The 14,588-nt window shown below is 41.4% G+C and overlaps 1 protein-coding gene across 1 annotated transcript in view; it reads left to right on the top strand.

The window, feature by feature from the left end:
- LOC132490567 (ceruloplasmin-like) overlaps window positions 1-13,249 on the top strand; it is a 29,634-nt gene extending 16,385 nt beyond the window's left edge. The window contains 3 exon segments of the mRNA XM_060098889.1: window positions 422-625; window positions 3,150-3,289; window positions 13,106-13,249. Coding sequence (XP_059954872.1) covers window positions 422-625; window positions 3,150-3,289; window positions 13,106-13,249 — 488 coding nt within the window.
- The last annotated feature ends 1,339 nt before the right edge of the window (window positions 13,250-14,588 follow it).

The following is a 14,588-nucleotide window of genomic DNA, read 5'->3' on the forward strand; positions in this document are numbered from 1 at the left end:
CCCAAAACAAAATAAATATAAACAAACCAAAGCTCCCAGCTGAGAGTGGCTGCGTAGGGAGAGGCATCACAGAGGGGGGGATCTGAAACCTTTAGACACGTCTGTCAACCAACTCCAGCTCCAGGGACTTCTAATTAAAACCGAAGTTCTGTTTTTTAATTAAAATTTCAAAGATGGAGCTAAATCCACTAAGGAATGTGTCTAAAATCCCTTTCAGGAGTTTGTTGTTCTCTTTAGAACTCAACTCTAATGAGTGAGATGATCACTTTTTTCAATCAAGAATTTAGCATGTCAAATATTTTGTTCCTTACACTCATTCAAAACTCAGGATCTGACCTCACTCAAACTAAAACTTGTTTCCACTCTTTTCCTTGACTGGGGAAATTTGTGGGCACAGTTCGTCATCTTGCTTTGCTTCTCCAGGATCTTAATAGCGGACTGGTAGGTCCTTTGATCGTATGTCGAAAAGACACCAAAGCCAGCATAGTTCACAGTGTTCTCCACTTCATGATTTTTCATGAGAATGAATCCTGGTACTTTGAAGAAAACATCAATACCTATTCTCAAGAATCAAACCAAGTAGACAGGAGTGATGCTACTCCTGACCTCAGCAAGTAAATTCACGGTAATGCCCACTCACTAACTCACTGACTGTAGCCTACAGGTTGTTCTGCCCAAAGGAAACAGACAAAGGTTTACATCTGTCACTCTCAGAACAGTTTAAAGAACATGATCACATAGAGCTGGGGTGCAGATCACGTGGACCAAGAGCCAGATGGTAAAGAGTTAGGCTTGTAGACCGTAGGGTCTCCGCCATGTGCTGTCTTCTAGTCAACCCTTGTGGCACAAAAGCACCCACAGAAAAGACGTAAACAAATGTAAGTGGTAAGTTAATAATGTAAGTTAAAGTCAATAAAACCGCATTTATGGGCACTGGAATTTGTATTTCACACAATTTTCACAGGTAAGGAAATATTCTTTTTTGATTTTTTCCAACTGTTTAGAAATTTAAAAACCATTCTTTGCTCACGAGCCATAGAGAAAAGGGCAGTGAGTGGGCTGGAACTGGCATGAAGGCTGCAGACCACTGTCCTAGCAGCACTGTGAATTCTCATGTCTCTGGAGCCCTGTAGGCAATGTAAAACCGAGGAGATCAGCTATCGTTTCTGGAGGGTCTGACTGACTACAGGCTCTTCTAAGTATTTTACCTGGATGGACTCAGGGAGAGCTAGGGTTTGAGGCAAACTGAAGAGCACATGGCCCACCCACTCTTCCGCACCACCATTACCAAAGGACATTCATAGGCAGAACCTTTCAAAATCCCATGCTCATCAACCAAAACTCTTTTATAGATTCATTGTGACTAGATTCGCCTTATTTATGACCTACACCCCCCTCATCTAGAATCACAGTAATAAGACAATTATTCAAATAAAAAAGCATGTAAAAAATCTCACTTACCACAGTCTTAGTCAAACTTCAGGTCCCAATCCTTTCACCTGAGGAAGTTCAGGGATACGACTCGTTAAGGAATCCTTAACTAAGGCAAATCCAAATACGATCATTTTCAACTTGTTAGGTTTTATCCCCCTGTAAGAAATATATGTAAATTTAAAATTAATTCGAGGACAACATCCATTCTATCCATAGTCTTTAATAAGCAACACAGAGGGCACAAAGCACTGTCCTAGGCCCTACGGAGATACAAAAGCCATAAGATGGGTCGTCTCTCAAGTGGTTCCGTGTGTTGCCACAGTACAAGGCTGACTTGAGGAGATGCCGTGACAGAAATATAAACAGTGCTGTGTTTTAAATTCTTATTTGGGAGGTCGAAAAACGCTTCATGAAGAGGAGGAGAACTTTGAGTTGAGTATTTAAGGATGCCTGTGAGTCTGTCTAGTAGAAAATGAGGGGAATGACCTTCCAAGTGGAAAGAAGAATGTGAGCTAAGTCACACAGCACCTGGAAAGAAAAAGCCATCTGTGGTTGGAAGACCCTGAATACCCTGTTAACAATTTAAACTTGATCTAAACCGGAGTTTCTCAAGCTTGCCACTGTTGACATTTTGAGTCGGATCACTCTTTGTGGTGAGGCTGTCCGGTGCATTGTAGGATGTTTAACAGCATCCATACCGTCTACCCGCTAGATGCCAGTAGCCCCTTCCCCCAAGTTGTGAGAACTAAACATTGTCTCTGGGCCTTGACTCCCCTGGAGGAGGAAATCCTGTTGAGAACCACTGTACTAAAGGCTTCAAGAGCACTGAGCTAGCGAACAATAGGAATAGACGTGTGTTTTTGGAACAACTCTGGCACTTATGCTCCAAGTGTGGTCCGTGGTCCAGCAGTAGCAGCATCCCTTGGGAGCTTGTTAGAAATGCAGAATTTCAGGTTTCACAGACCCAGTGAATCACAATCTGCATTTTAACAAGATTCCCCCAGCCACGTGCACATCAAAGTTTGAGAAGCACTGATCTAAAGCAGTCTCCTAGTTTTTTTCTATTACATCCCTCCATCAGCTAAAAGTGTTAAAGCCCAAGCTCTATAGATATATGGTTATTAAATATATGCTTGTGCCACTGTAATAGCGTATTCTCTGCATTTCCAAAGATGCACACAAAGTAGAAAAGTACAAAGGAGGATATATATAAAGAGAGAGAGGGTTTTTTAAAATTTTAATATTTTCTTCTCATTAACCATTGGAAGCCACACCTGGAGCGGATTAGAGAGGGGACGAGACAAGACCTCAGGCAAATGGCCATTCCAGTCATACTGGTGACAGATCATGAAGGTTTGATGTAAGACAGTTAAATGGGAACACATTCCTAATATTCTAAGCCTCTTGGGATACTTTTAAGTATACTTTAAATATATAGATATATTTAAGTATCCACCAATGTAAGTATCCTCAGTTGTGAACTGTTCTAGACCAACCCGATTATGTTAAAGCAAAGGCAGTGCCTCATTTCCTCAGGCAAGGAAAACGCTCTATCTAGCATTAGACACACCCATGAATGGGTGTCTTGGTCATATTTAACAGCTTCCTTAGGCTGGCTTTAAAACCCTCATGGCCTCTGAAAATATCATGGTACTTTTTAAAAAAACATATTACTTCAAATCCTTGTTGAATATAATAAACTGTGTCCTCCACAGCAATTAATGGAAGAAAGTTTAGAAATAACCAAGACCTGACATTTCATGTTAGGGATGAAGTGAATTGGTATCTGATTGGCATGGGGGGTGAGTTTGACCTGCACACAGTTCACTTTCATGACCACAGCTTTCAATACAAGGTAAGAGGCCTGGGTAGCTTTAGTTACTGTGGTACCTTGTAATCCAGTTATTGGGGCAGCATGGCAAGATAACAGGACAGGAAAGGAAATGACCAAGCCAGAACTGAGGTTCAATACATACAATCTGCAATATATCTGCTGCAAGTAAATAGTTATACCTTTAGCTTTTTATATCCCACAGACATTTGATAAATGCTTCTGAATATATGAATTGCATTTCTTGCTCTATTCTGCTGCTTCTCAATAAGTAAATAAAACAACTATAATCATCCTTAGCTTTACCCTTTCTTTCCCAACTTATTTTTTAATTTTCAAACTCTCAGTAACATAAAAGAAAAACTCCTTGAACACTCATATACACTTTGCTGCATTTGCTTTCTCTCTATATATATATTTTTTCTGAATCCAACTGAAAGTAAATTGCAAACATCATGACTCTTCACTCGTAAATACTAAAGCATGTGCATCCTAAGAATAAAGACAATCTACCTCAACCACAAAAGCGTTATCACCTTCTTCAAATTAACATTAATTCAATAATACAATCTAACATACAGTCCATTCAAATATCACCAGTTGTTCCCAAAACGCTCTTTGTAACTTTTTAAAATCCAAGATCTAATCATTTATATTTAGCATTTGGTTGTCATTGTCATATCTTTCCTAAAATCAGGAGACCTTTTCCTTTTTTTTCTTGATCTTTCATGATATTTTGTTTTTGAAGTGTCCAGGTCAATTTTGTAGAACGTTCCATAGTCTGTATTGTTCTGATCATTTCCTTGTGATTGTATCCCTGTCAAACACCTTTGGCAAGAGCACTACATAGGTGATGCTGTGTACTCCTCCTACATCACATCAAGAGGCACACAAGGTCAGCAGGTCCTAATACTGGGAAGGCTAAGTTTGATAACTTTATGAAGGTGATGTGTACCATTCTCCCCATTTTAAAAGTATCGTCTTCCTATTGTAATTAATAAGTAATCTGTAAAGTAACTTTTTGTATAGTTTATTACAACAATTTTTCATCTTGTAGTTTTAAAAAGGATCCACTGATGATCCTTGCCTGACTCAATTTTTATAATGGGGATTACAAATGGTGGCCTTCCAATTCTACTATTCCTTTAAGATTTGTTATCAAATTAAAATATTGAACTAGGTGTGAACTGGCTTTATGGTACCTTTATTTATTTATATTTATTTATTTTTTTTTTTTTGCAGTACACGGGCCTCTCACTGTTGTGGCCTCTCCCGTTGCAGAGCACAGGCTCAGCGGCCATGGCTCACGGGCCCAGCCACTCCACAGCATGTGGGATCTTCCCAGACCGGGGCACGAACCCATGTCCCCTGCATCGGCAGGCGGACTCTCAACCACTGCGCCACTAGGGAAGCCCTAAATTACTTTTAAAATCAGGAAAACTATTGAACATATATGTCATACACTATTTAAAATAGGCTGTGCCACTCTCGAGTTTTGTGGATATTTTTTCCATGGGGTCCACTCTGAATACAAAGACCATGTTTCTCACAAAACCAAAAACATATTAGCCCAAATATAATTTTTACCTGCAACATCATATTAATACCAAGAATAATATTATTAACACAGTAATAGTAATTATTACTCTTATTCCTGTAATCATTCATATTTATTCTTTTTTTAATTGAAGTATAGTTGATTTACAATGTGTTAGTTTCAGGTGTACAACAAAGTGATTCAGATATATATATATTATATATATATATATATATACTTTATTCTTTTCCCTTATAGGTTATTACAAAATATTTAGTATAGTTCTCTGCACTATACAGTAGGTCCTTGTTGGTTAGCTATTTTATTTTATTTTATTTTATTTTATTTTATTATTTTTTTGGCCATACCACATGGCTTGCAAGATCTTAGTTCCCGAACTAGGAATCAAACCCGTGTCACCTGCAGTAGAAGCAGAGAATCTTAACCACTGGACTGCCAGGGAAGTCCCAGTTATCTGTTTTATATACAGTAGTGTATATATGTTAACCCCAAACTCCTAACATATTATTTTTTTTCACATCTTTATTGGAGTACAATTACTTTACAATGTTTTGTTAGTTTCTGCTGTACAACAAAGTGAATCAGCTATACGTATACATATATCCCCATACCCCCTCCTTCTTGAGCCTCCCTCCCACCCTCCCTATCCCACCCCTCTACCTCATCACAAAGCATCGAATTGATCTCCCTGTGCTATGTAGTAGCTTCCCACTAGCCATCCATTTTACCTTTGGTAGTGTATATACGTCAGTACCACTCTCTCGCTTCACCCCAGCTTCCTCTTCCCCCCCTCCCCTGGTGTCCTCAAGTCCATCTCTATGTCTGTGTCTTTATTCCTGCCCTTAATAAAAGAGATTTCCGTGTGCTGTCCAAAAAATAAATCCTTCACTTATAACATGGTTTCTCTGGGAAACCAGATTTTTGTGTTACAAATACTCTAAAGCAAAAAATTGGGTCTTCAGGTCTTCTGTCCACATGGCAAAGGGACAGTGATGTTGCTATCAATTTAGTAAGCAAATTTTTTCTTGCAAAAGCACTGGTAGTCATTTTAAGGATGTTCTTAAGACTTATATAAACCTTATATTTTTTCCTTAAAGGTATGTAACCATTTTAGCTAAAGTTGCTGAAGAAGAAAAACTTCAGGGATGAAGGAGTGTAGGAGGGGCTGTCTAAAGACTTTCATGGCAATGTGCCAGGAAAACTAGCTTGAAATAAAAGTTTTCTTGGCAAATTTAATCTTTGAGCTGCTTCCTCTTTCTGTAGACTGTGTTCTTGGAGTAGAGTCTATGGAGTATAACCAGGCTTTTAACAAATGGCAATGGGGGTGGGCGAGAGGGACAAAAGGAGCAGGTATAAACAGAAGTCTGGCTTGGTTAGAAAAAAAACACACCATCCAAGATTTTACCCTAAACTAGGACATTTGCAAATATTTGAAAAATGAAATCCTCATATCATGGGTAAGTGTATGAATCAGTATTTAAATGCAAATCCATATACTCTACTGTGCCTTAGGATTGGAAGACTTCAGTTTTCAGAATGTATAAGCTCCAGTTTTCCAGAACCAAAAATAAGGACTCATGTCCTGTCCTTGCATCTAGCAATATTAACAGTTGGGATGCCTTCTGCTAACAGAAAACCCAGCTAAAAGGGAATTATCAATGGTGTTTGTCTCAAATTTTAAAAAAAATTTAGGAGATAGGTGGCTGCTGGGTTGATTCAGCAACTTGATGATATGAGGGCCAGTGTCTCTAATGCCCTTGGCCTTTTCCTCATGACTGTTGCCTCATGGTTGCAAGATGGTTCCTGTGGCTCCAAATATTACTTCAGGTTGAAGGCAGAGAAGTAGAAAAAAGGAGTAGCACCAACCACATCTTTTCATTTTATCAAGAAAGCAAAAAATCTTCTAAGGAGACCCAGCCAACTTCTGCTTATGTCTCATTGGTCATAAATATTATCTGGCTACTCCTAATTGCAAGGAAGGCTGGAAACAAGGTTTGTAGCCTCTATAGTAGAAATAACAGGGAGAAGGAATTAGAAATATCTTGTGGGTTGGCTAACAAGCCTCTGCCTTAGATAATTAGTAAGAATATTTGAAAGCAGGAATTGGTTAAACAAAAGAGTTCAACATGAAAATTGAAACAAAAATCAGACTTTTCATTCTTTTCACTTTTCACCTCTGAATTTCACAAGTAATGCATAATACCTGGAGTATTATCAAGCATATCCCTGACATCATATCATTTTACCCCAAAATACTCCAATATGTGTCTCCAGAAGAAGACTTTTTAAAAATCAATATAATAATAATGCTATTGTAACATGGGACAAAATTAACAATACTATTTCATTCTTTGATTTTCAAACTAATCAGAACCTATAAAAGATGCAACTACCACCCGCATCCACCCCAAGAAACATCCAAGTCTGAGTTTTTAAAAAGTGTTACTGATAAAACTAGAGTATTCTTTAAGAAACTGCAAAAGATGGTGCCCAAATCTCACCAAGAATAATGCCTAATTCATCCACTCATTCATTTATTTAAAAACACAATCCTAGACTTTGGGATTCAGAGACAGACAGGAAGATAGTCTATTAAAATAAACCCTGATTTAATGGATATGTGAAATGTGACTTTGTGAATGGAGTTGAGTGGAAGGGTAGGCATCTGCATGCATTCTTAACAGGGAAGAGTCAAAGACTAAGGCTGCATCAGTGGGATGTGTCTCCTGCACGACTATTGGAAGGTGCTCTATTCTAACGATGAGTACCCATTATCTAAACAGAAATACTGTTAGTACAAAAAATTAAAAAATTAAAAAAACTAAAGGAATATGCTTTAAGAAAATGCACTTGGGAATTCCCTGGCAGTCCAGTAGTTAAGACTCGGCACTTTCACTGCCATGGGCACGGGTTCGATCACTGGTCAGGGAACTAAGATCCCCCAAGCCGCGTGACGCGGCCAAAAAAAAGAAAAAGTAAAAGAAAAAGAAAAAGAAAATACACTCCTCTGCTCTGCTCAAATTCTATACTTACCAAGACTGCTTTGTTCCAAAATATTTTCTAAGTCTATAAACAAAGTTTTTAAGAGGCCAATAGTATAAGCCCATCTTCCTTTTCTTTTTGATGAATAAATTATTATATTGATTTATTCTCCAAGTTTGTTTAAAATCAACTAGCCAGGGCTTCCCTGGTGGCACAGCAGTTAAGAATCCACCTGCTAATGCAGGGGACACGGGTTCGAGCCCTGGTCCGGCCACGGAGCAACTAAGCCCATGTGCCACAACTACTGAGCCTATGCTCTAGAGCCCGCGAGCCACAACTACTGAGCCCACGTGCTACAACTACTGAGCCTGTGTGCCACAATTACTGAAGCCCACGCGTCTAGAACCCGTGCTCCGCAACAAGAGAAACCACAGAACAAAGACCCAACGCAGCCAAAAATAAATAAACAAAATAAATAAATTTTAAAAATAATCAATTAGCCCTCTAAACCTGGTCATCTTTATGTAAACTGACAAAAAGAAGGTTCTGAATCCGTCAGCTGCCAACCAAAGCCTGGACATCATTCTTCCAAAGGGTGGAGAAACCTGGAGGGCCTGCCTACCACGGTGTGGAGCCATGCTCTAATGCCCTCAGGCCACAGTGTATCTCTAGGAGGCAAGCCTGTAACTGTATTCCAGCCACCCACTCGCAAGCTGGGGCATTTTGGACAAGATATAAAATGTCTCTCATCCATAGTCTTGTTATCTGTAAAATGAAGATATCCGTGGTGTTTGTTTAAAAAAAAGAGAGGGAGAATGGGCCCCAAACTGACTCACATATGCTAAGCCCCATGTCACCAAACGGGGATTGAATACTTAAAATTACAGTTTTGGCTTCTCCCAGGAATGGAACTTTAAACCAGTCAATCTGGAATTACTTGGTCAGTACTAGTGAGGTTGTCTATCTGATAGACTCCTGCCATCTCCGAAAGGAAGAGGACCTTACTACGACAATCCTCTCTTTGCTAGTATCACGTCATTGTTCCACTCCCTTTTGCCTATAAAAGTCTTTCATCTGGCACAGCTCCTTGGCACTCCTTTCTTTCCTTGGCATTTGCTAGATGCGATGCTGCCCTATTCACGAATCACTGAATAAAGCCAATGAGATCTTCAAAATTTACTCAGGGGCTTCCCTGGTGGCGCAGTGGTTGAGAGTCCGCCTGCCGATGCAAGGGACACGCGTTCGTGCCCCGGTCTGGGAAGATCCCACATGCCGTGGAGCAGCTGCGCCCCTGAGCCATGGCCGCTGAGCCTGCGCGTCCGGAGCCTGTGCTCCGCAACGGGAGAGGCCACAACAGTGAGAGGCCTGCGTACCGAAAAAAAAAAAAAATTTACTCAATTGAATTTTGTGTGTTTTTTAATAGTGATATCTTGTAGGGAAAATAACAGCCCCCAGAAAGATGTCCACATCCTAATCCCTGGAACTTGTGAGTATGTTATCATTGTATATGGCAATGGTGAATTAAGGTTGTAGATGGAATTAAATTTAGCTAATCAACTAACCTTGAGATAAGGAGATTTTCCAGAGGAGGCAAAAGAGGTCAGAGTGATGCAATGTAAGGAAGACTCAGCCTGCCATTGTTGGCTTTGAAGATGGGAGGGGGCCATTAATCAAGGATTGTGGGCAGCCTCTAGAAACTGGAACAGGCGGCAAATAGCTTCTCCCCTAGAACTTCCTAAAAGAAACAGCCCCACTGACACCTTGATTTTAGCCCAGTGACACACATGTCCGATTTCTGGCATACAGAACTGTAAGATCATAAATTTATGTTGTTTTAGGCCACTAAGTTTGTGGCCTTTTGTGCCAGCAGCAATAAAAAACTAACACATCTATCTAATTGGCTGCTGTGAGAATTAAAGGAGATAAAATTTATAAGGCTTTTACACAGTGCTGGCATACAGTAACCATCTAATAATTATGAATGACTATTATTATAGTTAACATTCGTTTGTTCTTTCTATATTTATTAAGCTATGTGTCAAGCTCTACGCTAAGTGCTTGGGATTCAATAGAAAACAAGGCATAGTTGTTTGTCCCAAGGAGGTCCAGTCTAACTGAGGAGAGAGTCACATAAATAGTTAATTCTGAAATGAAACATGTATTAATTATGTTTTTAATTTTCAATAGTTGATGGTGCTTGGACATCTTTGGGGGACCTTACTAGCTGGGGAGGGACTGCCACTCCCAGAGCTAGTTAATTCCTAGAGATTATAAACAACTTGTTGGTGAGCCAGACTTTTATACACAAACCTGCCAATCTCAAGTCCATATCGCCAACAGGCTCCTTTATCTAGATTTCATACACCAAGCCAATACCTCCCTTGCCCTAAATCAACCTGAGACAAGTACCAGACAAATACAGTCCCTATGCCTCTAAAGCCTGCTGGAATTGTTCAAAGTAGCCAATCCTAAAACGTCTACTGTGCCCTGCCTTGCCTTTCTCATAGAAACTGCAATGAATGCTGTGGCCGCCTATGCTTTCCCCTGGTTCCTGCTTCTGAACAATTTTGGTGCCTCTTCGTGTGGCCGTGTAACACGTCTGCCTCTCATTTCTAGGGGAACTAACTGTGAGTCACAATGAACTTTTCTTTCAGTGGCGCTGGCCTCTTCGTGTCATCACTCAGTCACCTTTTATACATTAAGACCAGGGCACAAATCAAAGTGCTAAGCTCTGCACTGAGTATATTATTAGCCCGGCATGGAATAGAAGCAAGAGGGAATCAGTCCTGAAAGACAAGGGAGGAAGACATTTCAAGAAAGTCACCCAGTGAGGTTCTTGTAATCAAACCCTGTGAATGCTAGTCTTTAATCTTTTGCAAAAATAATTCTAGTATTGTGGTTCTTTTTCATTGTTAATAAATCATATGCTTTGATTTCTACATCATTCAAGGGAATCGAGAGAACAAGCATGAAGGAGTAATTGAAATCCTTATGCCATTAAAAAAAAATCCCCTTTCAATACCACTGTAGACACCAATACCATCAAGGCTTTTGCTAGATTAGAGTTTTGGCTTTCTCTCTTCCTCTGTCTTTGACTCCTTTACCTGACAGAAGGTGATGAGCAAGGCCTTGACCCACTAACGGGCAGCCAAAGGGCATGGAGCAATCAAAGGCCTACCTGCACGATCACTCCCAGCACAGTCCTGAACTGATCAATAGTGGAGAAGAGACTCAGCCAACTCGCACTGCACTAGGTCAAGTCAGGGACTCATTATCAAAGTTCTGTACGTGACCACACTCACTGATGAAATTCCAGAGTTACACCACTTCTTGTGAAAAAGATAGCTCCATGGTGGTCTGACTGGTCACGGCCAGAATGACCTGCTATTTTATATTCAGTGTCTCCTGCTGTCACAAAGTGAAGCACTGTCCTGGGTGGTTGCTTTCTGATGTCATGGAGTAGAGGTTTAGAGCCAGTTCTCATGGGGCAACAAGAAACAATTTAGAGAGTATAAGCAGGAGTATTGGAGATAACAAGAGACTGCATCTTGCCAGAGAGAAATAAAGCTGGAGCGATATTTTGTAAAGAAGACTGCTTCCTTGTTTTTATTCATTACCAGTCATTTAGAATCTCGATTGCTAAATGCAGAGACGACCCACTCAGTCCAGAAATCGTTAAGCCGACAAGAAAAGAAACTGTGGAAAATGATTAAAACTTGTGATATGTGGCCGTCTAGTGGTTAGAACTCCACACCTTCATTGCTGAGGGCCCGGGTTCAATCCCTGGTCAGGGAACTGAGATCCCAAAAGCTGTGTGGTGCAGCCAAAAAAAAAAAAAAGAAAGAAAACCAAAGAAACCAAAAAAACTTGTGACATGTAACTTTACTTGGGTTGCTAAACAGTTAACTTGGGCATATAGTAATTATTTATAACAAGCTACAAAGTTATACCCTGCGGTTCTGAGGTGGAAACCTTCTGATAGACACAGCTAAGAGGAAGGGGTGTTTGGTCTGGTCTAGATTCCTCTCTTCTCTTTCCCAAAATACTTTAAGTAAGCTGAGCCTCTCCTGGTGGCTCCTCCACCTTCTTGTCTCACCCCAGTCTATGCTGAGGGCAGAAATTCTCAACTGCAACATTATTCTAAGTTCACTTTTAAGTATCAACTCCAGAATGACTGTGAGGAGGTTTGCAGTGTTAAGTCTGTCCACGACTGGCTGCTTATTAGCCCTCAGTGACCTGTCCCTCTTAGTGACAGAGTCCTGAGGCTCACAGCCCTCTCCCCACTTCCTGCCACAGAGCAGCTACTTGCCTTTTAATGGGAAGGTCAGCTGTCTCAAAACAGGACAGAAATATGTCTTCATGACTCTTCCTGTATTACACCATAAAATGTTTACTTGCACTGGTCAGGGATGTTACTGTTTAACCATTTCATTTCACCACAAATATGAGTGTTATAAGTATATATTCTGGATCCCTCAGCTCAGTAACTATCTGAGCATTTGTGTGGGGGGATAGAATTTTCTGGAAAATGTGACTTTGGGGATTGTTGCTGTGCTCTGATCACTGTCCTTCCATCCCACAGGGCTGAGTTTGAACATGGAGTAGAAAATGAGTAAGAAGAAAACGCCTGGAGGGATTCCTGGTGGTGCAGTGGTTAAGAATCCGCCTGCCAATGCAGGGGACACGGGTTCGAGCCCTGGTCCGGGAAGATGCTACATGCTGGGGAGCCACTAAGCCCATGCGCCACAACTACTGAGCCTGCACTCTAGAGCCTGCGAGCCACAACTACTGAAGCCTGCGTGCCTAGAACCCATGTTCCACAACAAGAGAAGCCACCGCGATGAGAAGCCTGTGCACCACAATGAAGAGTGGCCCCCGCTCGCTGCAGCTAGAGAAAGCCTGTGCGCAGCAACGAAGACCCAACACAGCCAAAAATAAAAATAAATAAAATAAATAAATTAAAAAAACAAAAAAGAAAATGCCTGGAAACTTGCTAGCTGTTGGATGACAGAGGGAATGAAAAGTGTCCACATGACTCAGAAGTTACCTTGAGACCCAAAAATGAGGCAGACAGCTCCACATAATCAATGGATCCATTTATTACAGGATAATTCACTTGCTGAATAGGATTAGGTAGACAAGGATCCAGAAGCATTCGCAGCAGCTGCTCTCTGCACCGCCGAGGGGCTGTTGGGACAATTTTATAGTTAACCTACAGTATGGGGGTAGATGCTTGGAAAAAGGAAGTACATTCCTAAGTCAAGATTTATGAATTAGTAACTTGTTTCATGGTTTGCCAGGAATATGTCAGTGAAGGTCTTCATTACTGGAGGCGAACAGAGCACAGAGGCCACCTGGACCTAATGGTCATTAACCAATATCTATTTACTACCAAGCCCTTGATGACAGAGAAGCGATTTCCCATGTACTACAGTCCTGGATAGGGTCAGTGGAAGGACAGGAGGAACTGGATGAGCCCAAGATGGCACCAATTATGACAACAGCCGTACACTCCACCTCCAACAACTTGATGGTTCCACAATCTTTTTTTTTTTTTTTTTTTTTTTTTTTTTTTTTTGCGATACGTGGGCCTCTCACTGTTGTGGCCTCTCCTGTTGCGGAGCACAGGCTCCAGCCGTGCAGGCTCAGCGGCCATGGCTCACGGGCCCAGCCGCTACACGGCATGTAGGATCCTCCCAGACCGGGGCACGAACCCGTGTCCCCTGCATCGGCAGGCGGACTCTCAAACACTGTGCCACCAGGGAAGCCCCGATGGCTCCACAGTCTTATCCGTCATTCTTCCCCATAGACCCTAGGGCCAGACATCCAGGGTGGCTTGCACTCCAAACCCATAGCAACAAGATGAGCAGGAGCAAGAACAACGATTCCTACTAAACATAAAAGAACATTAAGAACGACGCTTCCCCTTTTACCTAGGAGAGAAGTAAGTCAGAGGTAAAGGCATCAGCAAAGGAAACCATTTGATTACTGACCGTTTTCACACAGGATGGTAAATCAGTTATGTTGGATTCCTATGAAGGCATATATGTACAGCATTCCTGTCCCATTAAGGTACAAGTTTTGGTAGCCTTCCAGAAGCCCCAGGTTAAGCTGTGCAGGTTTCTGACACAGAACATGGGGCCCCAGTCTGAGGTCTACTGAGGTCCAAAGCCACAGCAGCCCTCATAACTTTCCATTGCATAGCCTTGGGGCCAGTTGTCCCTCCCGACAGCTTTGAGAAAAATGCAGTTGCCTAGACCCCTGCCTGATAAACTCTGACAGACACCAAAGTTTGAAAGTCATAGCTTTAGCTTCACTCTGATTAAAGAAAATACAGTTGCCAAAATGACTGCATTTTCTTTTCAGTAAAGGATAGGACTGGTTCAAGATGGCGGAGGAGAAGGATGTGCACTCACTCTCTCTTGCGAGAGCACCAGAATCACAATTAACTGCGGAACAATCATTGTCAGGAAGACACTGGAACTCCCCAAAAAAGATACCCCACATCAAAGACAAAGGAGAAGCCACAATGAGATGGTAGGAGGGTGTAATCACCATAAAATCAAATCCCATAACCGCTGTCTTCAGGTGGGTGACTCACAAACTGGAGAACAATTACACAGAAGTCCACCCATTGGAGTGAAGAGTCTGAGCCCCCCGTCAGGCTTCCCAACCTGGGGGTCCAATATGGGAGGAGGAATTCCCAGAGAATCAGACTTTGAAAGCTAGTGGGATTTGATTGCAGGATTTCGACAGGACTGGGGGAAACAGAGACTCCACTCT

This window comes from Mesoplodon densirostris, chromosome 5 (assembly GCF_025265405.1).
Source record: "Mesoplodon densirostris isolate mMesDen1 chromosome 5, mMesDen1 primary haplotype, whole genome shotgun sequence".
NCBI classification, from domain to species: domain Eukaryota; kingdom Metazoa; phylum Chordata; class Mammalia; order Artiodactyla; family Ziphiidae; genus Mesoplodon; species Mesoplodon densirostris.